The following is a 25,518-nucleotide window of genomic DNA, read 5'->3' as shown; positions in this document are numbered from 1 at the left end:
ATCAGCCAAATTTCATCCAACAAAGCCCCCAGAACAGCTCTTTTTTAATTCTCTTCACATTTCCGTCCAAATCTATGCTTCTAGCCAACACATCGATTTGAAACGAACACCATTCGAAAGCAAATTGGCTGGTGCCGCAATTTTTTCCTACCACGCAGCAAAGCAAGTGGCGCAGCCGCTTGTCTATATTACTATTTGAGGAGGGTGCGTCTGTCCGTTACCGAGGTCCCGACTTGGCGGTGCTTTGCGTGGACTACAGGCCAGACCGTTGCACCTAGCCCGGTGAAACTTGCACAACTTATAGATCAAGGATGCGCGACGTGCCTTTGAGGGGTCTCAGCTCGATCGGATTGATAGGGAGCGCGTGGCGCGTGCTCAAAAAGTGCAAATTCGCGTCATAGACTTTACATGTATAAATCGGCGTGCGAAATCCGGCGAAAACGGCTAATTTTGGCCGACACGGGTCCAGTTCCCGTGCAATATCTTGGTGACCAGGGGTCCGACCGGCACGGGGAAAACAGCATCGTGTACAGAATTGAACGGGCTATTGAATGGTGTGCAATGCAGAGGATAGCACGCGCCACGTGCACCGGAGAGGGCATTTTTATTTGAAAAATTGCGGTTTTTGAGGGATTTTGGAATTAATTTTATTTTTAGGTGACCGTTAAATGGAGCGAGTTGAATCAACGCCTATTTGCAAGAGAAAGGTACCGCCTCTCATATAAAAATTGTGAAAAGCTGATTGATCCAAATCAAGGTGGTGCAAATCACAGGAGAAAATGGTGTTTGTCAATTTTGTGCCACTTTATTAATCACACGGGGTTTGCTGCATAACCTGATACCTTTGGCAATTGAATATGGTACCATTGGATAGAGCATTCAATTCTGTCCAATATTCACTCTTCATTTTCGCATGATTAACAACAGTATCCTTAAAAATGTAAATGTTCCAAACCATTACATTGTCATTTTTAGCGAAATTCATCGATGGCCCTCAAAAGACTTCACGCCAGTTTTCGAATCAATCTAAAGTAGAACGCATGATAATACGACACGGGCACCTCGATGCGATGTATCTTTTTGTTTTCTTACAAAATGCTTGGCCGTCAAAAAGCAATCGAACGAAATGGATATCTACCAACCAAATCGACACAGACCAACCAAATACCCACGGGTCAAAAAATCCCCCCTTCGCGTTGCGGAGCACGCGGGTAACCCTAGTGCAATCCTATTTGTACCAGGTAATTACCAGGAGAGGGAAGCGCTGCATGTACCTACCAAAGTTCTACATCTATTTTTGAATCATTGTTTTATTTATTTTCGATTTGTCATCTAAACTGATGTCTGATTGTCTTAGAAGGTGAAAATACCTCATTGGTATGAACGCAACAGATATTTTTGGTTTTGGTAGAAATGTATTTTGTTTTCCCATCCCATGTAACTAGTCCTCTTGTACCTAAAGCGTATAATGTAACCGTGTGCTTCAAATGAAAAACCATAATTTCATTATACTCTTAACATTCAGAAGGGAAACAATGATTGGCATTTGGTTATTTTCTTTTATTTACCAAAATACATGTAAAAGCCATATAACAAATAACGAGTACACTTTAAGACCATGAAACGACCAGACAACTACACTTAACCCGTGGATAAAAGAGCATTTTCTATCGACGGAATCATGCCTCATGTCACTAAAGATCTCTTTGCTAAAGCCTGTACCACACACTAATGAAACGCGTCATGCACCCACAGGGTTACAGTGAGGGAAATCCACGTGGAAATGCTTAGAGATAAAAGATGAATTGTGGGATGTTCAGTTGGGTATTCGTCCCTGGAACTCCATTCTGTCGTTTGTGGCGACGGTCACACGTCCTTTAGAGCTTCCGGCAGAGGGTTCTTGGGGTGCTTGCTCTCGAAATGTTGTTTGTACGTTTTCGGGTCAGGCATTTGAGACTGAAATATTCCGAAAAATGGCATCAGAATTTGCGATTTAACACCCACAACTTTCCACGATAGGAATGAAGAAAACAATTGTAAGAATATAAAAAGCCATGCAGTGAAACGAGAACATGCCATAAGGTGTCGTTTACAAGATAGCGTGTAGTTAGATCCTGTAATTCAACTCAACACATTAGTTGTTAGTCAAGCTTCGCCAACCGATAAGCGAACTAATTACCATAAAAGGGTAATCTACGGTGGACGACGAGGAACTACTAGGATAAAAACTATAATGTGGACATCAATAGCCTTACTGGACCAGTATTCTCATCCACAACAAGTTGAAAGTTTAAAGTCCATTTACTCAAGGAAAGAACGAATGCAAAAAAAAAACTCAGCCCTGGCCACTGAAAACACTAATTGCATCTTTACCAACAACTGATCAAAGTCTTCTGAATCTCGTGGATCTGCATATGCCTTTGCTCCATTACTTTGATCATCGGAAGGCGAAGTGCACATGCATCCATTACAAGCCAAGCATCCACATTCTAAACACATAGGCTCAAAATGTAGAGCTACATGCTGTCCGATTCTTGTGGCGAAGTCAGTTAAAAGAGAACGATAGTTTCAATTAACCATTACAAGACATTCTTTACGTCTGCCAGTTTACAGGATTTCCATTCCATATAGAAACTAAGCATTTGGCACCTATATCAAGTAGGTACTCTTTCACCATTCTATATTATTCTATTCCAATATACATGGTGTTTTCTTAGTTTATCCTGCGACGTGCGGGGAGGCGTTTTTACGTACCCCCCCCCCCCCCGAAGGTTTTTTTTTCGCAAATATAAAATACGGCGGCGCGCAGTGCCCGCAGCGCCGCCGTTTTTTGACACACCTTTTCATATATCTTTTCTGCAAAGGCTGTAAAAATTCAACTATGGTCGTTCAAGATCAGGTTAGCAGGTGACCTTAAACCTTACCTCAGCAAAAGTTATAATGCTCGCCATACCTACAACAACTGAACGATCGCCTTGAAACTGTCCGCGATTGACAAAAGAAATAGGATATAACAAGGCTGTATATACAATATAGGGCAATAAAGGGCATATAATACTAACTATACATAAAATACACATCTGGGAATCTGGAAATCAGCGACCTAAGGTCAGGTTAATTTTGCGACCTATCCATTATAAGTCAATTGGAGAAAATTGAAATGGGCTTCAGGCCGAAGCCTGATGCATAACCACTTAACCTAAAAACATTTGACTTTCAATTGCCTGCAATCTATTCCTGGGAGTAACCAATTCCTTAACCCCGGTAGGCAAAATCAGTAGATAAGGTTAGGTTAGGTTAGGTTAGGTTAAGCAAGGTTAGATCAGACACGGTCATCAGAGACAACGGTCATCCAATTCGCCGGTGAAAATAAGCTCCCGATCTAATAGTGGATTGCAAAACTCGATAAAAGGCATGACAATTTCTTGCCGCCGATGGGATTCGAACCCACGATCTCAATCTTGTTAGAGAGATCAAGTCATTTGCACCTGTGATCTTGCCACTTTGCAAATCAAAGTTCTCATATCGATAGAAAACCCTGCATCGATACACGATAGTATATTTAGATCGACCTTACCAAATACTTAAACCTCGCCCGCAAATGGGGGGAGGGGTAGCCACCCCCAACCCCGCCCGCCACCCCAGTTAGTTTTTCTGCTCTTCGCTTAACACTTTTCAAGCTAGAAGCCTGATTTTTCGTATAGCTGCTCCTCTACTCTTTCTTAGCGTCCACCGAAAATTTCAAGTTGCTGTGGTTTTTGATTTGGAGATATGACCTTGTTCTTCAGGTCATGTCATGACTCAAATGACAAATACCCAATATCTTGCATTGGCTATGGGTCTTGTGAGCTTTTGACACCTTGATTTCGGCCTTTTATGCCAGTCTCACCTCCCCCGCCTATCATATAACATGTTGTTCGACGACATACAGATGTTGGGGCCAGGGTCAAGGTCAACCTAGGTCATCTAAAAACATTGCGTTTTAGGCAAGCTAAATTTACTTTTCGTGAAGTTTCTTTGACTGTAATTTTGGTAAAAGCTTCTCAGTTCTCAGTTCATGATCTCATCTAATAAGGGCACAGAATCAATTGGTGCACACATCAGCACAAACACAGACACATAAACACATTTCATTGACCTTGACCTAGCTTGACCTGAAATGACAACAGCCAGTAAAAACCTAGTCGGATAGTGTGACAGAGGTTCTACTAGCTGGCTTGGCAGCGTCATCAGTAAATGATGAGCAGCGCATGTGATATTCCAACAGTGACCCCAACCAAACAGCAACATTTTTTAGTTTGACCTGACCTGGAAGGTCAATGACTGACCCGATTAAGTAAAACTGGGTATCATTGGATTAATCTCTTCCCAGAGAATCTGTTGCTCTTTACTACAAGCTCTATCATTTCTCCAGCAGGAATGCAATGGTGCAGGGGGTGGCAACCCCCCCATGCCAGTCTGCAAAACGTGGCAGGGTTCGACGAGATCTCGTCGGGGCAGACACAGTGGGGCGGGGGCAGATATCGGGGCAGCTTTTGAGAAATCGGGGCAGAGTTCGGCAATTCCGGGGCAGACCGTTTGTAGTCGGGGCGGACCGGGGCGGGGTGCACGCTACCCAAGATACCTATAAGAAACAGGTAGATCCGATGTTTGAAAGTAAACAAAAAGTAAAGCCCCAGTCACAAATTTGACGCACCTGTGACATTTCCTGACACCCACGTGACTATTGTATTAACTTTTGTGTTATGCGATGTTTTGACCTTATTTAAAGTACTGAAAGCTCAAAATGTATGATTAATGTTGTTTAAAGCAGCATATGAATAATTATGTTTGTAAATTATCGATAAGCTGCTTATAGCAGGTCACGTGATTGCTACCAGATTATGTGCTCAGAAAGCATCTTTTCAACTTCGATTTTGAACAATTTTTACCTCCTTTGAGGCCAAATGATGGACGGTTTGAGGCACACGATGAAATGCTGAATCTATTGATGCCAAAATTTGTTCGTTTTTTGCATTTTTAGACTAGTATATCCTGGCTCAAACTTTGACCAGTTTGTGTGTAAACCCTATGGTGAAGGGAAAACTTCACGCCCAGCACACGCCCAGCAGACGTCTTTACAGTGCTGCCAAATCGTGTTTGGTGGGGGTCGCACGCTACCGGTGGAATATAATAAAGAAGCAGAGTATTGTTGAAACACGCGAGAAAAAGTGAGCTGCGCCACAAACGTCACTGAAGCGCAGAAATTGTCATTTGTAACTGCTACCATATTCGAGTTTTCCCTTCATCGGGGCTATGAATGTTTTACGCTTGGTTTTACGCGCCGTGTTTCGTATTAGCAACCAAGAAGGAAAGGCGCTACCCGGAGATACTCCTTTCTAGCCTCACCAAACCAAATCAAACCAAACCGAACCAGACCAAACCTGACCTAATCGAACACTCGTAAATGTGCTGTATAGCCCTCACGATGATTGCCGTCCGGCCAAATGATATCCACATTTCCACTTAGAAACGAACGCATGCTAAACCGGCTGCGAACCCGCGACCTGCAGATTAAGAGACGAGCTGCACACTTAAAACTAAGCCAACAACTAGCTGATCATCGCCAAGACGAGGTGTAATATCAGTTTTTCAATGATGGGGCATTGTCCGAGTAGTGCCTTTCTTTGGTTGCAAAAACGAAATGCGCCCCTCGCTGCCGATTGATTCGACGTTGCCATGGCAACATGAGGCAGTTTTGCACCCCAACTGCGTCATCATCACATTTTAACCGGAACACTACGCTAGCCGCTCTATATAATATAACCTTGACCAATGATCAGATCCTTTTTAAAAAATTGTCGAGTCTCATTACCGCGACCGCGACCGACTTAAATTTGCGCGGGTGATGTATTGATATGTAGTTTTTATGCTATATATAGTACATTTAGGGCCTAATCTAACCTGCCCCAATTAGATGCCCCATTTGGGGCAGAAATTCGACTGCCCGGGAGGCTGACTGCCCCATTTGGGGCAGGATTCCGGCTGCCCCAAACACCTCGTCGAGCTGGCTGCCACGTTTTGCAGACTGGCCCCCATGTCCGTTCTAGGATGGAAAAATGGCATGTGTGGGCTAGGGTTAAGCCACCAGTGACATAATCAAGGTCTGAGCATTGTGGGTAATCTCGCATAAATATTATATGCATTCAGACCCTAATAATGCATGAACCTTGTTTGTTTTGTTTACAGCAGAAAGCTGTTGGTCATGCATGCCCCACTGTTGCCATAATCCCTTCAAACAAGGTGTGGTTGATTAGGTAGGTAATGAGTCGACACTGTTTTGTCATTGTCAGTGAATGGAGTACATTGCAGAAAAAGTATTACATACCTTACAAACATCACAGTTAAAGGTGAGAGCTGCAGCTGCAGCTTTCTTCTGATCCTTCAGGTTATGACCCGCCTGTTTCTTAGCGGCAGCCGACTTCGCTTGAGCTTTTTGCTGTGATTGAATTTTCTGTTGTCCCCGAGCCATTTTGCTTCAATTCTGGAACACCAAATAACAATTAACAACAGTATGTAGCTTATCCTCCAGTGTATAGATTCAGAGATGTAAGATAGGTCAAGGTACAGCGTACATCGGAACTTTCACATCAACATGCACTAATGACAACTGACAAGTCAGGAAAACCAAAAAACAAAAGTTTGAGTTCGCACACTGAAATGGCTTCCTCAATCACATCTGCTGAAACTGATATAATAAAACAAAAATGATAATTGTTGGTAATACAGCTGACACACACCCTGCACATGACGTTGTGGACACAAAAATCAGAAAATACTGGAAAATACTCACAAAGTAGGTTGAGGTTCAGGTAGGCAACTCAAAGGCTTGCTCGTTGTTGGTTGTGGTATATATGGCCTTGTAGCCTTGGGGCCTTGGTTGTTGTAGAAGAGTCAGGGCGCGCAGCAGCTTGAAAGGCTCACGGTCAGAAAATACTAGAAAGGCTTGCTCAAAAGCTCAAGAGTAAACATCGATGCGTCACACATGTCACAGCAAAACAAAAAATGAAACGGAAGTGGATATGGTAGCAGTCCGGTCGTGATTTTTTGCGAAGGTCATCCGAAGAAACTTTTTTCCTAACAAATTTCGCCTTAAAATTCATTCAACTGTCATTCGAACAAATATTTTCAAATATTTATTTTTATCAGTATTCTCAAATAAGTTATTAAGCTTGAAAATATGGCCTCTAAATACCTGTTAAGTAAGTATTTAGAGAAAGACTTTACGTACTAAAATATGGTAGCATTATTTAATTAGAGGAACAAAACTACCAAAACATCGTGCTTCAACTTTTGGCCGTTGCCTTCAGCGCACAATAAGCCTTTATATGTGCATGTTGATATCGTAAATTTTTACCAATTTGTGTTAATTTATCACGTCATATTTCTCCTTTTTGTTTTTTCGATCCATGAATTTCTTTCTTTAATAGAATATCAGCATCAAATTGTCGCATTAGCTGTTCCGTCCGCCATTTCCACGGCAAAGTAGACGAATGTGACACACTGCGCATGGTCGTGTTATTTTTTTCAGCCGTTGTGAAGCCTCTTTTGCGGGCTTGCGAGTTGTAAAAAATGATAAGATTTAGAGTCAGCTGCATTTCATCTGTGGGCTGTTGATATTCCCTAAGGTATGCTGTACTTTTTTATTCCTTATTGGTAGTGCTGTGCGTCGTTGCCGTTCCAGGGTGATGCTAGGGCCCCATTTCTGTCCAAGGCCTCGTTCGCTGGTGTTTCAGTTGTGTTTCAGCCGGTCAGACGGTGCTTGTGCTAGGACAGAAGTAATTAATGCTTATACATCAGCATAGGTATTTGGTATAGTCATTTTTCATTATTTTCTGGTTGTGCCACAACTATTTCAATTTGCATTATTGCTAGACCTAATTGGTAAGTTAAAGGGACCTTTCTGGCTCCCACATTTAAAAAGTTATGAATTGGCTTAAAAGTGATGTATCCTGGTTCAGAAAGAGCAAAAATGAGTGTCCTTTAAATTTCACCAAAGTATATTGGCAATGTTTTTGAAATTTGAGGTGTTACATTTAATTTTGATTATTTTTTGGCATCCACTGTTCCTATAACATCATTTCAATTTTGAAGCAACAATATGGTGTCTTAAAAGTGTGACAGTTGTTGTGCGCAAGGCAGTACCTATATATCACATTAACATTGTCATTTACTAAGATTTAAGGTTAGGATTAAAGTGCAGTAGCTGCTTAGAATCCAAAAACTCCAGACTTTGCATGAAATTAAATATTTCATGTATGCTTAGTAGTTAAAACATAGGTATATGCTTGGTATTGCATGGATTTTCTAACATGTTGAGATGTTCCCTTATTTTAGGTTTTTAACTTTAAAAAAGGGCTTAGGATATTTATAGAAACACACTTTGTGTGATGTACATCCCTAGACCCTAATGCTTCATTGGTGCTGTTTTCTTTTTTTTTTCACAGCATATCTGAGTGTCTGCAAGGTGCTCAATGATGAACAACCCAGAGTCATCTGAAAATAATATGCATAGCACACCTGAGAGTGGCGGGTAATTTTTGTTATTTTCTTAATAGGTTAACATGATTTGCCTTCCATGATATGTTTCTGGTCTAGCTTACATGTCATGTAGCATTACCTTGGTGTAATTTTGTTAAATATGTCAATATACTGTCTTTGGAGTCATTTATTCTAACTTTTCTTCCAAGCTATTTATGTGTTGATGTTGTCTATCTGAAGTCTTTGCTGTTCCTATTGGTTGTTATCTTTCAGTCAGTTAATTGTTCAGTCAATGAAATGCTAATATGCAGCACAGTCTTCCACTGTTTCTGATGCCCACAACATCTGCAAAATCATTTAGATAGAAATGATGCTGGATGCTCACGACCCACAGTGACAGTTTATGTCCCTAACGGCCGTCGTTCTCCTGTCAGATTGGGCGGTGGCCCCGAGCAGACCGCCGCCGAGTGCCGTCCGCCGGCCTCCCCGCAGGTGGCGGCCCGGCCGGCGCCGCCGGTGCTCACCCGACATCCGATCGCCTCGCCGTCGCCGCCTCTGGTACGCCACACCAAACAGGTGCGCACCTACAGCCGGCCGGTGCCGAGCGCCGTCCAGCCGCGGCAGCCGGTGCCCAGTCGCGCGCAGCAGGTGCTGCAGGCGGCCGTGGGCCGCGGCGCGCCCCTCCAGCAGCGTCAGCCGCCCGCCGCCGCCGGTCGCCGGCCGCCGCTGCACCAGCAGCCGGCGCACCAGGAGCAGCCGCAGCAGTACGTCATGGCCGCGACGACGGCCGAGCAGCAGCCGACGCGCATGGTGGCCGTGCAGGTGGCCGGCGCGCCGCACCAGTATCGACTGGTCTCGCAGCCGGCGGCTGCGCCCCGCCTGGCGCACACACAGTACAGTCTGGTGGCGACGCCGCCGGCGCCGCAGCCGCAGCCGACCGACGCAGGGCTGCTCGTGGTGAACGCCGCGCCGGCCAGCGCCACCCTTGCTGTCCCGCAGCGCCAGGATGGAGTCTACATGGTGACGCCGGCCGTCCAAAGCCAACCAACGGTGGACGTGCCAGTCCAAAGGTGAGAGAGACTTTGTGTTGCTGGTGACGGGGTCGGTTGCAAATTGGATCCTCGTGGGTCAGCCTGCACGCTGATCACATTAGGTTGATGTGCTGAGCTTGCATGTTTCTGGGATCGAGACATCAGCTAACTAGCTATAGATCATGTGTCAGTGATGAATCAAGCATTTCCTGATTGTATTTTGGAAACTTGCCCTCTAATTTCGTGTTTAGTGCAGGGTCTTCTAACATACGCTCGATACGCTGTTGCCATTCAATTTATACGTTTCCTTCACAGACATTTAGTAAGTGGAGTGTGAATACAGACGCATCTACTCTCACTGCGCCTGCTGTCGCTGACCGTTCCTGCCGTGTTCCCCAGGACGATCGGCGGCGGCGGCGGGCCGGCGATGCGCGGCCGTCCCGCAGCCAGTGGCCCGCGCCCCGCCGGCCGCGGCCGGGCCGTCGGCCGAGCGGTGCTGACTTCCGTGGGCCGCGGCCTGGGCCCGCCGGCTCCGACCTGTCAGCGTCCCGGCGAGCCGCCGCCGCCGCCCCAGCCGGTGGCGGCGCCCGGCCAGCCCTTCGATATCTCCCAGATTCCCATCGAGTTTGAGGAGCCCGCGGTGACTGCGGCGCGCACACAGGCGGCGGCGGTGGCGGCTGCCCAAGGCACTGTGGTGCGCTCACAGTCTGTGGCGGCGGCTGGCCAGGGCGCTGCGGTGCGGACACAGGTGGTGACTGCCCAGGTCACTGTGGCAGGCACACAGGCGGCTGCAGCTGCCCAGGGCTCTGCGGCGCCCGCTGCTGTGACGGCCACTGGAACCACAGCCGCGGCACCGGCAGCGGTGGCCGGGACGGCGGCGGAGCCCCGGCCGACCACCCAGACACTGGTCGAGTATGTGTCTGCTGGCCAGTCAGGTCAGGCGACCCCTGCAGTGCGGAAAAAGACCATCACCATGGAGCAGTACAGGGAAATGCAAAGGAAGAAAAAGGTAAGCAGAACAAATTATCATGTAAAAGTAATATACTCATTGGTTGTTTATTCTTTGCGTTCTTTACTTTTATGGACGATCATTTTTCTTACGAAAGTTCGCATCCACGCAACAATATGCTATTAGTCTAGTACAATTTAATTTCTGGTCACTTGCTTCGATTGCTAGAAGCTTTTGACGCTACAACGCTGGTTTACAGCAGGACTGGCTGATGGCATCAAGTCCAAACCATGGTTTTGCCAGTCAAGCCCTCTTTCATGCCACACATATCTAATTGAGTGCGTTTCGCCCAGCGTACCAACATCCACCATTCACAGTACTCTCTTGTTTACTTCCCACTGCTAACAATTCACCTCTGTTCGCGCAGGAGCGCACCCAGTCACTCGACTCGTCTCTTCAGTACGTCTCAGGCGAGGGAGGCCAGCGGTTCCAGACGTACGGTCGCGCCACGGCGCCAATACTGAGTGGTCAACTGCAGGCCACCGCCGCCGGCAAACAGCTGGCGGCAGTCATCGACAGGTGCGTGACGGGGGCGGTGGCTGTGGTTGCTGGTGCTTGTGACGGAGATGCTGGTGACAGTGACGGCAGCAGCGACGATAAATTGGATTGGGGAGTGTAACATGTTGACGGTTTATGTGGCGCAGTTTTTTATTCTGATTCCTGGGCAGGGATGGGGTATAAATACGGTGCCGTCGACTGCCTGCTAACGCGTCTCGTTCCTTTTCTCCAGGACTTTGGTGCTGAAGGATCCATCCCGTTCGACCAGCGCTGGAGACAGCGGTAGCGCCGCCAAAAAGCCAGAGGTAGGTGTCGCCTCTTATATGTATGCGGTTGCTTGTATACCACGTGCAGCTGGCCGTTTTAGTTTCAATGTCAGTTCAGGCTGCGTTGTATTGAAAATTGTTGCTAACTTTCATCGACATATTTGTTATTTATGTCCTTCTGTGTTATTTCTGTTATTTGAGCCTAATTCTGTTGCGAGTATGGCTTTGTCTGGATCAATGAACTGTCGCAGACCACAGCTCCAGACGTCTGGTCAGATTATGAGTCATGACTGACTGGGTGTGACTGATTGTGACTGTGACTGATTGTGATTGTTTCTGGCTGTGATTATGACTGATTAGTGGGTGATGACTGGGTAACTACTTTTTGGCTGAGAGGCTTACTGTGACTGGTTGACTGTGACTGTTACTGGTTATGACTGGGACTGACTGCGACTGTGTCTGGCTCTGACTGTGACTGACTGTGACTGCCGCGCCCTCCGGCAGCCGTACTCGCCGCGGACGGTGCCCGGTAAGCGGGCTCTGTGCCCGTTCTGCGCCCAGTCGTCGCTCGACTTCCGGCGCTGCGACTACTGCCGGCGGCCGCTGTCAGCCGACTGTAAGGTGGTCGACTCGCCCTCGCCCGCCCCCTCGCCCTCCCCCTCTCCCTCGCCCTCGCCCTCGCCCTCGCCGGCGGCGGCGAGACCGGCCACCGAGCAACAGTCCATCATCGTGTCCCTGTCGCCGACCACGGTGAGAAAACCTCTATTTGGGAATGCGTGGAATAGAACACTGTCGAGACTTTAGAGTATACTTATGCGTGCTATATGAAAAGTATAGTTAATATAGTCGTTTGCATTTGGTGGTATTGACAATGACATGGCTCCTTGCGTTGAGTGATCGTTCTAAGTTCTTCGAAGCTTTTTCATGACACCGTTGTCATCGTAACGGGGTCTAGAGAGCTGTTGCTTTCATTCATTCAGTGATTAAAGTTGCTGTACCTAGTAATTCCGCTCTGGTATTGTGTTACGATGCCGTTCAGCGAAGACTTAGAAACATCGTCTGTCGATCATCATTGTCATCTCTCGCTCGTGATCAGTGCCCGTTCGGCTTCCACTGACGCCGCGTTTGTTCGCCAGTATTCGCGTGTGATCGCCCAGCCGCGGCCTGTGGTCAGAGTGGGAGCTGGCCGGCCGCCGCCGCCCCCTCCCCGTCAGCAGAGACGGGTGCGCCGGCGACTGACTGAGGAGCCAGGTGAGGCTAGGTGGAGGGAGAGGGGACAGGGAGAGAGTGGGTTGAAGAGTGGGAGAGAATGATGGAAAGGAGAGCGAGTTGGAGATGGGAGTGGAAGTGAATGGATGAGGAAAATACAGCGCAGGATGACGGAGAAAGGAGGAGTAAGGGATCAGTTTGGCGTACTCCTGGTCTCAAAAGTTCGCTCGAACAAGACAGACTATAAACGTTTTTAAAACATCAGCGTCTTTTTCACGTCTGCGGGTATGAGTAATGAATATGTTACCTGAATGATTGTGACGGAAGATACCGCACAAGCCTTATCGCCGTTCTCGCCATGACCGTTATATAACCTCTATAAACACGCGTCCCTCTCCCCCGCAGAGTGTCTAACCATCTCATCTGACGAGGAGAGCCCGACGCCGACCCGTCCGTCGCCGGCGGTGACGCCCCAGGCGGCCGACGGCAGCGGTGGCACGCGCTCGTCGACTGAGGAGGGCACGCCCGGCGCCGGCGGCGACAGCGCGCGGCTGAACGGCGAGGAGCCGACTGCCGGCGGTGTCATTGGTGCGTGTGAGTGGAAGAACGCCACTCACATGAACAGAGGAGGATGGGGGGGGGGGGGTGCTTATCAATATAGGAGGGCTGATAAGCTCATGATTGACGTACAATGACTGTGATTGTTGACGTAAATGTGTCATGGAGCTGGAAAACGTGGAAACTTAGGTTAGGCTAGGCAATAGCCGTTTCCAAGCTTTTTGCAATGTCATATCCCTGACCGTTGATTTTTATATATTGATTCATGTTAAGCTTATTTTAAAACCATCTTTCAAAAAACATGGGCATCATTACCCTGTTAGCCTCTGTGACCAAACGATCCAATGTGTGCCGACATCTGTTGGCTGACTGTCTGTCCGCGGCCGGCAGGCGGCGGTAAGGCGGCGGCAGACGCGGCGGACGCGCCGATCGAGGAGTGCTGGCAGCGCGACCTGCTGGCGCTGACCGGCGACGGCTCGCTGCCCGGCGGCTACGTGCTGGAACGGCCGCGCGCCGTGCGGTTCGGCTCGTACCGGCCCGCCTGCGAGCAGCCGGTGCTTTTCAGCGAGCAGGGCGTCCAGCTGCGGCTGCCCACCGCCGGCCGGACCCCAACCACCGTGGGCCTCACGCTGCCGCCGGACCGGCTGACGCGCGTGCAGGCCCACTTCGGCTCGCAGATGATGGTGCTGTTTCTGTACCTGACGACCGAGTCTGGAGCGCCCATCCGTCGCATCCTGCAGATGTCCGACCCGGCAGACGTCTACTTTGATCCGGAGAGCACTCAGGAGGCACAGAAACGCGTCACGTTCATATTCGAGGTGAGAGTCTTTTGTTAGGTGCTTTATTTTAAAAAGGGGAACGTAGAGGACGGGTAGCTGGTCATGGGTGAGGCATGTCTCATGAGAGTCGGGGTAAGGCGCACGCTGGTTAGGCTCACTATTTAAGTTAGGTGCCATCTAGGCTGGCTGAGTCGTGTGTGGCTTGTTTATATTGCGGTAGCTGACACCTCAGTGACGCCTTACTGGACGTAATATTACATGCAGGCATTCTTGGGACACTCATGCTTCTCAATTCATATCGTTGGCAGTTATCAACCGCCGCTGACTGAGGCATGTTTGTATAATGCTGACTGCGTCTGTTGTCCCAGACTGATCAGCCCGACTCTGACTCTCTCAACAGGAGAACCTCTCGGAGGAGTCGCGCATCACCCTCCTGCAGGTGTTCAAAAGCTCTGTGGGCGAGAAGCGAGTCATCGAGATCAACATGGCCGAAGCCAACCGTATCCTGGTGATGTCGGCGCCACCGCTGCTCTCCACCAGCCTGCAGTCGCACCAGCAGCATATGGTCAAAACGTGAGACGGAGCACGAGGGCGGGTGGATAGTGGGAAAGATGCTGTAGCTGTATTTTGTCATAGTGGTCACGAGAGTTTGTGGAGCTAGAAAATCTGAACTTGGTGAAGTCGCGCTGTGATATGTTTTGGCCGATCGATGAATATATTCACGTTCTGTAGAGTTTTACCGACCGTACATCACCTTATTGACCCCCACTCTTACCCACACCGCTACCCCACCCATTTAACCTCTGCCTTTGCTGCGCCGCCGCAGCCTGCTGCAGTTCCCGCCTCCGCCCGCCTCTGGGGCCATCGCCGTCACCACGGACGACTACTGCTGCCTGGAGGAGGAGCAGTTCCTCAACGACGTCATTATCGACTTCTACCTCAAGTGAGTGGCCAGGACGTGGGGCTATTGATTTTGATGGAATAGCTGTGCTATATCATTGACCACTGCAATTGCTCGAGGGCAGCGGTAGACTGGGGCTGATGATGGGGAGGTGAAGGAGTTGATCTAGATGATCATTGAGCTGGTTATCGTTTAGAGTGACGTCTGTTGAAGAGAGGTTTTTGTTGAACGCCGCGCCATGCCCTTAAGTGCAGTTGCGGAAGTTCATAGTAGGTAGGTAGTATGTATGCCTCAGACCACGTTGGCTGTAGACACTCAAGCCGTATCGGCTAAATTTACGTTAGTTGTCAGATATTATTGTACTGTTAGCATTTCCATGTGCCAAAGTTCACAATAATGTGCGTTAAAACACCAAGACGTTACGACAGTACAAACCTTGTCCAGAAAGTGTTAACCGTTATGTCGCCTTGCGCCCACCCGTTTTGCTCGGCGCAGTATAACCTCTCTGACGCCGCTCCACCCCGCCTCCTCAGGTACCTGGTGTCGTCCCGTCTGGCCGAGTCGGACCGGCGGCGGACACACGTGTTTAGTTCGTTCTTCTACAAACGGCTCACCACTCGTCCGAGTAGCCGGCACGGCCGTCGCCCGGCTGAGGACAGCCTCAAGATGACCGCCGCAGAGAAGCGACACGCCCGGGTCAAAGGCTGGACCAAGAGCGTGGATATATTCGACATGGACTTCCTAATAGTGCCCATCAATGAGCAGTGAGTGAACTGGAGCCGGCTGGGAGAGGGAGGGGAGGGAGGGGGTGATACGCACGGTGGTGCCGGTGGTTCAGTGGAATTGACAGGGAACTGATGTTAGTTTTCTTTTATATTTTAGTGTTGAAAATGTTATAAACTACACTTACTAAACGTCTGCAAGGCAGGGATTAAAGAGGGGACCAAATGTGCTACTCGATACAGAGACGCCTAAAGGCATTATGAAGAAACTACAACCTGTTCTGAGAGGAAGCAGTGCGAGCATTTCGGGCATCCTCAAACTAGGTATTTTGACCATCGTGAAATAGCCGCACCCTGACTTCCTTAATGTTTATTTCTGTTCACACTGCACACCACCCTTCTCTCGCTGACACTTGAACGAATTGTTTGCACGCAGCTCCCACTGGTTCCTGGCCATCATCTGCTTCCCGGGCCTGGAGGGCTTCCAGAGACTCTGCGACAACGCGCCGTGCGAGCCTCCGGAGCCCCGTCGGTCCCGCGCCGCTGCCCCGCCGCCGCCACAGCCCCCGCCGCAGCCCGGTACGCTCTCTGCACGAAGGACGGGGAAAGGCTGGGGTTTGTTATACATGGGCCTGTCCGGTTGGGTGATTCGTCGCGCCGGTATATGTGTTAGGTTCTCGTTGGATTCTCGAAATCGGCTCGGTTCTCCCCCTAGTTTGATCATATCGGATGGTGTGGCGCTGTGCCCTGTTGTAGCCTTGTACCCGTCATATCTGATGTCATAATTTGGGTGTCATTCGTATGCAGAATCTGCAGCCATGTGAAGCACATGACCCACAAAATGTTCCAACTCCGTTCCGGGAATCACTAGCACCACGGCCCAGTTATCTCCTGCCATCTCCGTGACGAAGCGCCCTCCTCGGTTGCAGCTGCTGTGCCGGTGGCTGCTGCGGTAACGGTGCCGTCTCAGGTCGGCAACACGCGTATTGTGCCGGTGAAGGTGGAGCCGCCCGAGGAGCAGCTGGACGACAGTGATCGGGACGAGGCGGAGGGAGACGACGAGGACCTGGATGCCGAGCCCGAGGAGGGCGATGAGCCGCGCGCCGCGCCCGCCGCCGAGGGGTCGGCAGTGACGCCGGCGGCGGGGGAGTCGGCAGGGGAGGGAACTCAGCAGCAGCAGCCGTCGCCGGCGGCGGCTGACGCGGCGCCGGCAGCCCCCGCGAATGGGGAGGCTGCCGCCGCCGGCTCTGCTGCGCCGGAGGAGCCCGCCGCTGCCGGAGATACCAAGGACGCCAAAGGAGACTCGGCCGGCAGCGCTGCCGAGGATGAGTTTGAACTGGAGACGCCGATACCGGCCGTCTGCACCAAGGACTGGCCGCCGACGGCCGTCAAACAGTGAGTGGGACGGGGCAACCGAGATGTACCTTCGATATTTGTTTTATGGAAGTCTACAGAAGGCTCAACAACGAAAATGTGTTAGAACGTTTGAACCTCTACAGCATGCGCTAGGATTTGGCCATTTATCAGGGCTGCTTTACACCGTCAAGTTTTGCTTCGAAACAAATGAGTCAGCTTCAAGCAACATACATGTTCAATAAAAGGAGCTTCCATTATGTATACCATGTCTATAAATATGTCAACCTAGTTCGTTATGGTGTGTCGATCTCACCAACTTTTCTGTTGAGCTTTGTCCAGCCCTCTATAACCGGCACGGTCGCCCTCCCGTTCCCCTGCAGGCCGTGTGTGCTCATATTCGACTCGCTGGCGGGCGCCAGTCGGTCCCGCGTGGTGGCAACCATCCGAGACTACCTGAGGGTCGAGTACAGCGTCAAAAAGGGCGGCCAGCGGCCCTTCAGCAAGGACACCATCAAGGGCTGCTGCGTCAAGGTGCCGCAGCAGAACAACTTCAGCGACTGTGGCGTCTACGTGCTGCAGTATGTGGAGAGCTTCTTCCAGGTAAGACATTATGCCGCACCTGTGTCAAATGTCCGGACCTAAGATGCCCATATTTTGTCGTCAAGTTCGACCTACTAGTGACGCTTCCATATTATGTGGCCAGTCAAATGTCGGTAGTTGCTGAATAACCGTATATTATTTTTCTTTCGAGTATCAAATGGATAAAAACGCAACAATAATATGCCACTTTAATCATTCATTATCAATTGAATCCAAGTGGCTCGTCGATTACCCAGTGCAGCTGTTCGTTTCTCGTGGCTGACCACCCGCCCCCGGCGTGTGTTTTTATCCGGCAGAGCCCGATCCGGGACTTCCAGGTGCCGCTGATGCCTCTGCCGCGCTGGTTTCCGCCCGAGCGGCCTCTCCACAAGCGTGAGCAGCTGGCGCGGCTGATCGAGCGGCTGGCGCGCCGCCAGAACCCCGAGAACGCTGCCGGCCTGCCGCGGCTGCTCTTCAACTCGGCGATAGCGGCTGGAACAGCGACCGTAGAGCCGCCGCCGGCCCCTGGACGCGACGGGAAGCCGCCGCGGCCGGGCGCGCCGGCGGCCGGCCCGGTACCCCGGCAGCTAGTGGTGACTCGGAACACGGCCAGTGCTACTCGCCAGCAGGCGGCCAACCAGCCGGGCAGGCCGCCGGCCGGCGCACAGAGGCACGTGCAGTACGTGACGCTGAAACCCGAGAGCGGCTCGGCGGCGACTGGCAGGTCCGTGCAGCTGCTGTCTCTGCAGGCCAAGCCGGGCCGTGGCATTGCGGGCAGCACGCCCACCAAGCTGTCCATCCGGCCGCTGAAGCCGGTCTCCCCTGGTCAGCGGCCGCTGGTGCTGGCCTCTCGTCAGGTGTTACTGGGTCCGGCAAAACCCTCCCCGGCCCCGGTCAGGCCTACGGTGAAGTTCGTAACCCATCGACCGGTCACGACGCAGGCCAGACAAACCGGACTTCAGCCGACGAGTATCGTGACGTCGCCGGCAGTGGCGGGGCAGAAGTCGCCGGCCGGCTTGGTGAAGGTGTCTGTGCCGGCGGGGATTACCGTGAGGCCGGTGCCGCCGGACCCGGAGCCGGAGCCAGAGCCGGAGCCAGAGCCGGAGCCGGAGCCGGTGGTGACCGAGGCGGGACCCGTGCTGGTGGAGCCGCGTCAGGAGGTGGCGGCGCCCCGCTCTGCAGAGGCGCCGCAGAGGCCGGCAGAGGTGGAGACAGCGCCCTCGCCAGCTCCGAGCCAGACTCCCCCGCCGTCCCAGTCGTCAGACGAGACAGAGCCGGCGACAGCGGTGGCGGCGTCGGCGCCGGTGGTCACTGCCCGGCCCCCGCTGCGCCCGGCCTCCACCGCCGCCGGCCAGCCACCGCGCCCGGCTAGCGGCGCGGCGCGCACAGAACCCATGGCGCCCAGACCAAAGACTGTGCCCACCGCCGCTCGGACGACAGTGAACACATCCTCAGTGTCTTCAGTTTCCTCGCCCGCCGCCGGCCGGCCGGCTGTGAAAGCCTCCACCGCTGTGACCCCTGTAACCGCCCCTGTCGCCACTCGGCCCAGTGTAAGACCCTCCCCCGCCGCCTCCCCTGTGGGCGCCCCTGCGGCCGCCCGGCCCGCCGTGAGCGCCTCCCCGTCCGCCTCGTCGGGTTCTCCGATGGTGCAGTCCAGTGCTCTGGCCGCCGTGGCCGACTCCTACGCGTCAGACGATTCGGAGGACGAGGAGCCAGAGGTGCCGCTGGCGGCGGCTAACGGCTGTGAGAGTGGAGAGGACAGCCCGGCACGCCTGTCCCGCCGCGGCAAGCCGGTCCGCGACTACGCACTCATGGTGGGCTGTAAGCGGCGCCTGCCTGTGACGGCCGGATCGCCCAAGCAGGCCAAAACACCGCGAAAGAGCTGAGACGCGCGTGGTCTCTGGGACAGCGATGGGAGAGGGCTGTTACAGCTACACAGAAGCCAGTCATGGGAGGCGGGCTCGGCGGGCTGTTTGTTTGTCCGCCGGTGCCCTGGGGAATTGAGGTGACGCTGCGCGGCGGCACCGGTCGGATCTGAGCGCGGTCGCGGCGTCGCGGTAAGTATTTATGTCACGGTCACTGGGCCGTTGCTTCACTCTGGGAACAAGCCTCGCGCCGGGCGCCGCCCGCAAGGGAGCGCTCCTGGTGCCGGCCGGAGAAATGTTGTGATATGCAGTCTGTGCCGCATCGATTGCCTGTGCGCTGTACATTGTCTGTTGATTTGTACATAAGTGACCCTTCCGGCAGTTGGCGATTTTCACATGTTGTTGCCAGTTGACAATAAACTGGCTGTCTATCGTGGTCGGCTGTTCCTACTGTAATAAACCTGCGGCAGAGCATTCACAGAGCATACTCGGAGCCCGTACGGCAGTGCAAGGGGTGCTTGTGCGCAGTGCTGCCCGCGGAACTGTTATGCTCTCGAGTGCCCTCCGATCATAATAAATGCAAATATAGTGACAAAGTCGTTCCAAGTGAGTCAGTGCCCCAATTTGCATCATTCGGCATGGTCATTGGACTTAGCGATCACATAGGCATATCGGCAGCGTGACGAGGAACAGCCGCTACGTTCGCAACGCTATTTGATTGTACCACGATAAGTACGTGCAGAAGGAAGCGTGCTCAATTTGATATCCGGTCCACGGCCATGGGATGATGACCTGTGATGGCTGAAATGGGGGCGATGGCGTCGAGAGAGCCCTAGCGGTAGGAAATAAGAGATCCGAAGTCCGAACTGCTGGACATCATTCCGCGCCGTTTCACCTATAGGGGTCAACGAAGGTCGTGAGGCCAAAAGCTGGGCAGCAGATTGTGGTCCATCCAAAGGAGCTACAATAGGTCACTGAAAGTGAAAATGGCACCAAACGACTCGCCGTGACCTGAAGCTACTATGCTATGCTATCGACTGTTTAACTCTAAAGGTCATGAACTTAGCTTAGGTCACTTACGGGCCATGTCTAAGAAACGCCCGTAAGTACAGTGACTCTTGAATATACGAATAAGTCGCATCATTCGGCAGTCCATATGTGGTATGAGACCGCCACAACTTTCCTTGCAAACTGCTGGTGAATATGTGACCTCGTTTGACCTATACAACTGCAACGTGAAGCAGCCTTGCGTAAAGCGCTCAAGTTCGCAATTTGCATATTCATGAACTGTTGTGCATGTATTTTTCTACCTGACCCGTAAATAACCTAGGGACATGGCGTGACCTTTAGTGTTAAATCAACTGTGGGGAAGTACCTTAGATAATGGTGAGTCGTTTCATGCAATTTTCAGTGCTGTTAGCTCCGCCGGGTGGGCCACAATCTTGTGCAGAAGTGTGACCTTTGTTGACCTCTGTAGGCGAAACGGTTAGAAGTGACGCCGAACTGCTAGGCTACGCGTTACCTATCCCAAGAGCTCTGTTGTTTGCAAGTTTGAAATGGATCCGAGGTGTCCCGAATTCTGGCTGAATCCAGGCTGGAGCCCAGTGGCGTCGGTTTTTTCATTCCTCGCCGACCGAGGGGGCGGATGCCCCCCCCCCCCCCATAGGGGTCTTCCTCGCGATAGCTACAAACACACCCGCGATAGAAAGCTGAAACTTGGCATACCTAACCTTTGATTCAAGACGCATCTTGTGACACCAACCGCATTTTCAAGCCAGGTCAGGTCACTGACCTATGACGTCATAAGTGAACCTCTGCACGGTCTTCAGATGTCGCAACTTCGCAACGCCCTCAATGCCAGAGGAACTTATACAAGGAGATGAAACTTACGGGATGTAGTATCCTCTAAAGGTCTCACAACTTGTAGGTATATCTCATATTTTTCCTAAAAGTCACATGAGGTCAGGTTGGTCACGTGACCCCACCATTAGGTATATAAGTCAATGGGGAAAAATGAAAACTGCTCGCCGGGAACAATCTCAAACAATCTAAAGCACACGGAATCGTGATTTCTTGCTCTCCTTGCAAGGTCCGATGCTTCACTTTTGCATTGTTGACTTTGTGTGACGTCATTTATGACATCACTTGTGTCATAAGAGTTTTTTTTTTTGTCAATAACTCCCGATCAAATTAAGCTAGCGAGTCGGGGAAGCCACCAATGGACAGGGACTCAGAAAGACCTACCGAATCGAATGATGTGCGACATGACCTCCTTTAACCAGTTTCGTGACCTGAAGGGGGGGGCGCTGACCCGACCTTGACCCGAGGTCATCATCTCAAGGTGACCTCACGCGAGCAAAAAAAATATATCATTCGACGTGCCTGAGCGAGGCAAACACGATGATGCCAAAATTGCGGCTCTGCGACCGTTTATTTTTTTATTTTTTAGAAGTGATTTATGGAAAACTTAACTCGAGCCTTGGGTCACTTGACCTGACCTCAGAGGTCACCGGTTGAACTGAAACATTACAATCGGGTACCAGTCGCTGCGTCTTGTAACGGCGCACGTGCTCGTTTTTTTTTCTGCGACGCTCTAGCTCCATCAGGGCGAAACGGCAAGGGGGTCGTACCCCCCCCCCCTCGGCGGGGCGTAGGTATGTAGAAAACCGACAGGTCCGACGAGTGTTAACTTTTTGACCGACATTCCCTCACACCGGGGCTCGTGAGCCGCGAATTTCGTTCAAACAAACTATTATGACACGGGTTACGATGGATCCAACACTAGCCGGCTGCAATAGCCGTCCAGTGTCCACTGCATCCATCATGCTACGTCACCTCAGTCACCTCAGTGACACGTCACCTCAGTGAGGTGACGTGAGGTGACTCATTACAGACCAAATACCACTGACGCCTCCCTACCTGTCGCTCCCTACTGCCCTATGGGGTGTGCACGCACCACTGACCCGACCGCGGGATAACCCACGCGGAAGTGATATGTACATACAAGCCAAATACAAGCGTTGGATTGTTTCTCTCCCCCTCCTGGCCCCCTACGACATGGGACAGTGCAGCGCTGAAACGATCCGAACTGCTCGCGCACCCCTCCAATCGACACGATATGACGTCACCAGAGGACTCGGTGGAAGTCGATGACAGAGCCCGTGAGCAAGATAGAGGTTCATAGCTGTTCGGGATACCGACAGGTAAGGTTGAAAAACACTCGAGTTCGTAGCAAACTTCATACCAGGTTACCAACTCTGATGGTACCTGATTGAACGAGAAATTCGAAGCATTTCAAAAGTCAAAGGTCTGCTAAATTGTGGGTTGTTATGTTGATTCTGACTCCTTCGGTATTTTAAATGGGCTACCTCTTTTATAGGGTTGATAGCCTAATGGCATATAGGATAAAAATAAAGGAAAGACGTTGGTAGGTATCTATGCCTAAATCGACCAGAGACTGGCACACCGCAGTAGCCCAGCCGCAACATTTGAACGGGAGTCTCCATTCCCCCTGGGTACCTAAATATATGTACATTTTAAAAATGTTACCGCCGAGCATCATCGATGTGCTCCTGGAGCTGCCTTTCACCGGCCTTGTTGGGGGAGAGACGACCGTCAAGTCGTCAAGGAAATGTTAGCAAAGACAACTATGGCCGGGTTGGTCACGAGAGCAGACAGAACGGGTGCAGTCTTATTTTTGTTTTGCATAGACATCTGAGAAATAAACTGTCGGGTTAGGAATGAGTGCGCTGTTTCTTATAGCTGGACGTTGGACTCTCCATTAGCTAATTTCATTTTTTGACTTCCCATGCGACGCGAATGTATCACTAATTGCAGCTCATTTATAGGCAGCCATTATGCCCTCAAAATGGTTATTTAAAATGAAGCTGAACGTCGCCCGTATCCGATCTAAAGACTTAGGACGGTCTCGAGGCTAGGCGGTACAGTCTACCTCGCAGGCGCTAACCATTCCTGCCATCTGGCGAGCGGTAAGCTAACCAATAAGCGTTGCGGCGCAGCATAACACGCAGGTGATTTAGGCTGCGATCTTTTGCGACATCAGCAGCAAAGCTGTGTCGTGTCTTTTGTCTTGGGACCTCGTGCAACTGCTACTGTGTTCAGTTCATGTATTGTAATGAATGAATACCTAACTTTCGAAGAGTGGTGGGTGATGTGATTTAATCGTGAACAGTTTTCACGATGGAATGCCTATAGCGCATGAATCATTATGAAGAAAGCTGTGAGTTGAGTTGTGACTTGACCCTTGACTTGTGACGAAAGTGATAATCGTCCATATTATATGAGGAGTAACTGGTACGCATTTATTTGCATCATTTTAGGCTTAACTTCCATTGAAGACCCTCTCTCCTGTCTGCGAGATGGTGCCGCTACTTCTGCCGCTGCTGGTGACCTCCCTGACGACTGCCGAGCCAGACTACTGTAACATCACCACCTGTCCGCATGTGGAGGACCACACCATGTGCGTGTTCGACACGGACGGCCCGGCACCCATGTGCGACACGGTCGTCACCCGCGGAATCACGCCAGGCGACCAGACCACCATCCTGGCCGTCCACAACCGGCTGCGGGCCGCCGTGCAGAAGGGCGAGTACAGCCAGCGCGGCCTGCCGCCGGCCGTCTCCCTGCCGCCCCTCAGCTGGGACCAGGAGCTCGCCACGCTGGCCCAGCGCTGGGCCGACCAGTGCATGGACGACAGCGATCTCTGCCGCGACGTTCAGCGCTTCAAGGTCGGACAGAACGTAGCGATGATTTTTGGTCAGAAGAACTGGACGCGCGCTATCGAAGAGTGCTACTTTACTGAGCAGCTAGAGAACTTTAACCAGACCAGTCTGACGTACCAAGCCCCGCCGGAAGATGACTTTGGTATGACGGACACCAGCAAACTCAGTCAGCTGTTATGGGCGGCCACCACTAAGGTGGGGTGTGGCTATATTGCCGTAAAGTTCTGGCTTTCCGAGGAGGTGGGACCCGGTGACGTACATGCGTATATTTGTAACTATGGCCCCGCAGGAAACATCCCTGGGCAAACCATGTACACCAAAGCCTAAGCAGCAACAGGTACTGAGTGGTGTGTGTATTCATGGTTATGATTTCACGGTGCTTAGGTGTATCGAAAAGCACTGAGGGCAGACACTTCTTCAATTGCTAACATCTCGGGTAGTATTATAGTGTCCGGCCGATAATTTATTACGGACACAGTATCTCATGCGGAACAGTCGTTGCGCCTCTCACCCGACTCATTTTCCTGCAAGCCTTTTATAATTTACATACACTTAGTGATTCCTTTGTGTTTGCTGGCTAGATCGCTTACCGGTGAATTTGTGATGGCCCGTTCAGATGTAATCTCAGGGTTCAGGGTCACAGCGTTAGCGTAATAATCACTTGTACTTTATACAATAAATACCTAATGATGATCACTACACTGAAAACAATTCAACCCGCGTACAGCGAGTAAAACCCGCTGCTGGCGGGTACACCTACCCACCACCTAATTTGACACTCTACCAGCGGGTGCGTTTACCCGCATATCGCAGGCTGTCAACCCGAGTATATTGTGTACCTAACCCGCATAGGATGGGGACTCAACCCACACACAGAAGGCAACCTACCCGTTCGCAGCGGGTACACAATCCGCACATGGCGTATTACCTGCGCTGCGTGGGTTGTGAACTCGCTTTCTGCGAGTACAAATATCCGCTGGTAGGGTGTCCAAATCAGCTGGAGGGTGAAGTACCCTCCAGTGGCGGCGTTCAAGGAGGAAAAAGCCGCCGACCCGCCGGGATTCGAACCCGATATCTTTGACATTACAAACCGATGCTCTACCAACTGCGCCACAGGCGACCTGACGCAAAGCGACTGAAATGTCGGTGTATATCAGATTAAAATGAAGAACTGACGGCGGACTCAATACAGAAAGTAAAAAGGCTTATCTTAGACAATTGACATGAATCCGCCCATATTGTTTTAAATATTAACCCTCGCATGTGTAGGGGGGGGGTCGGATGGACCCCCCCCCATGGTTTTTCGCAAATAACTCGCGTAAAAAGCGGCCGATCGCGACGAAACTTTCAGTACCCTCGCATTGATCAATTTTACACCTACCCTGAAAATTTCATGACCCTGACCCCAATGACCTTTGACCTGTGACCTCTTTTCCGAGACCATGTTTGGCCGGAATCGCGATTCCGCGTATGTCGGCTCGCA

The 25,518-nt window shown here is 51.1% G+C and overlaps 2 protein-coding genes and 1 long non-coding RNA gene across 4 annotated transcripts; 2 read left to right on the top strand and 1 right to left on the bottom strand.

The window, feature by feature from the left end:
• Positions 1-1,539: 1,539 nt before the first annotated feature.
• Positions 1,540-7,039, bottom strand: LOC122371636. Its single transcript, XR_006254770.1, has 3 exons — positions 6,833-7,039; positions 6,368-6,523; positions 1,540-1,956 (listed from the first exon to the last, which is right to left on the bottom strand). It is a non-coding gene; the product is annotated as an uncharacterized LOC122371636 (long non-coding RNA).
• Positions 7,040-7,371: 332 nt separating this feature from the next.
• On the top strand, positions 7,372-19,729 carry LOC122371635. Of its 2 annotated transcripts, none has more exons than XM_043348076.1 (17): positions 7,372-7,667; positions 8,487-8,572; positions 8,955-9,590; positions 9,951-10,560; positions 10,928-11,079; positions 11,291-11,363; positions 11,829-12,074; positions 12,461-12,575; positions 12,939-13,121; positions 13,482-13,909; positions 14,271-14,443; positions 14,697-14,813; positions 15,305-15,535; positions 15,930-16,072; positions 16,423-16,888; positions 17,230-17,449; positions 17,746-19,729. In XM_043348076.1, the coding sequence occupies exons 2-17, from the start codon at positions 8,514-8,516 to the stop codon at positions 19,312-19,314; spliced, it is 5,421 nt and encodes a 1,806-aa protein (XP_043204011.1). In that variant the 5' UTR covers positions 7,372-7,667; positions 8,487-8,513; the 3' UTR covers positions 19,315-19,729. The 2 variants fall into 2 exon arrangements, with proteins under 2 accessions (XP_043204011.1, XP_043204010.1); XM_043348075.1 differs by having other exon boundaries at positions 12,939-13,127.
• Positions 19,730-23,672: 3,943 nt separating this feature from the next.
• Positions 23,673-24,362, top strand: LOC122371630 (venom allergen 3-like). Its single transcript, XM_043348065.1, has one exon. It carries the CDS (start codon positions 23,673-23,675, stop codon positions 24,360-24,362), a length of 690 nt encoding a protein of 229 aa, XP_043204000.1.
• Positions 24,363-25,518: the final 1,156 nt, after the last annotated feature.

This window comes from Amphibalanus amphitrite, unplaced genomic scaffold, assembly GCF_019059575.1.
Source record: "Amphibalanus amphitrite isolate SeventyFive unplaced genomic scaffold, NRLGWU_Aamphi_draft 001265F_arrow, whole genome shotgun sequence".
In the NCBI taxonomy this organism is placed as follows: Eukaryota; Metazoa; Arthropoda; class Thecostraca; order Balanomorpha; family Balanidae; genus Amphibalanus; species Amphibalanus amphitrite.
This window is presented reverse-complemented; position numbering and strand designations above follow the sequence as displayed.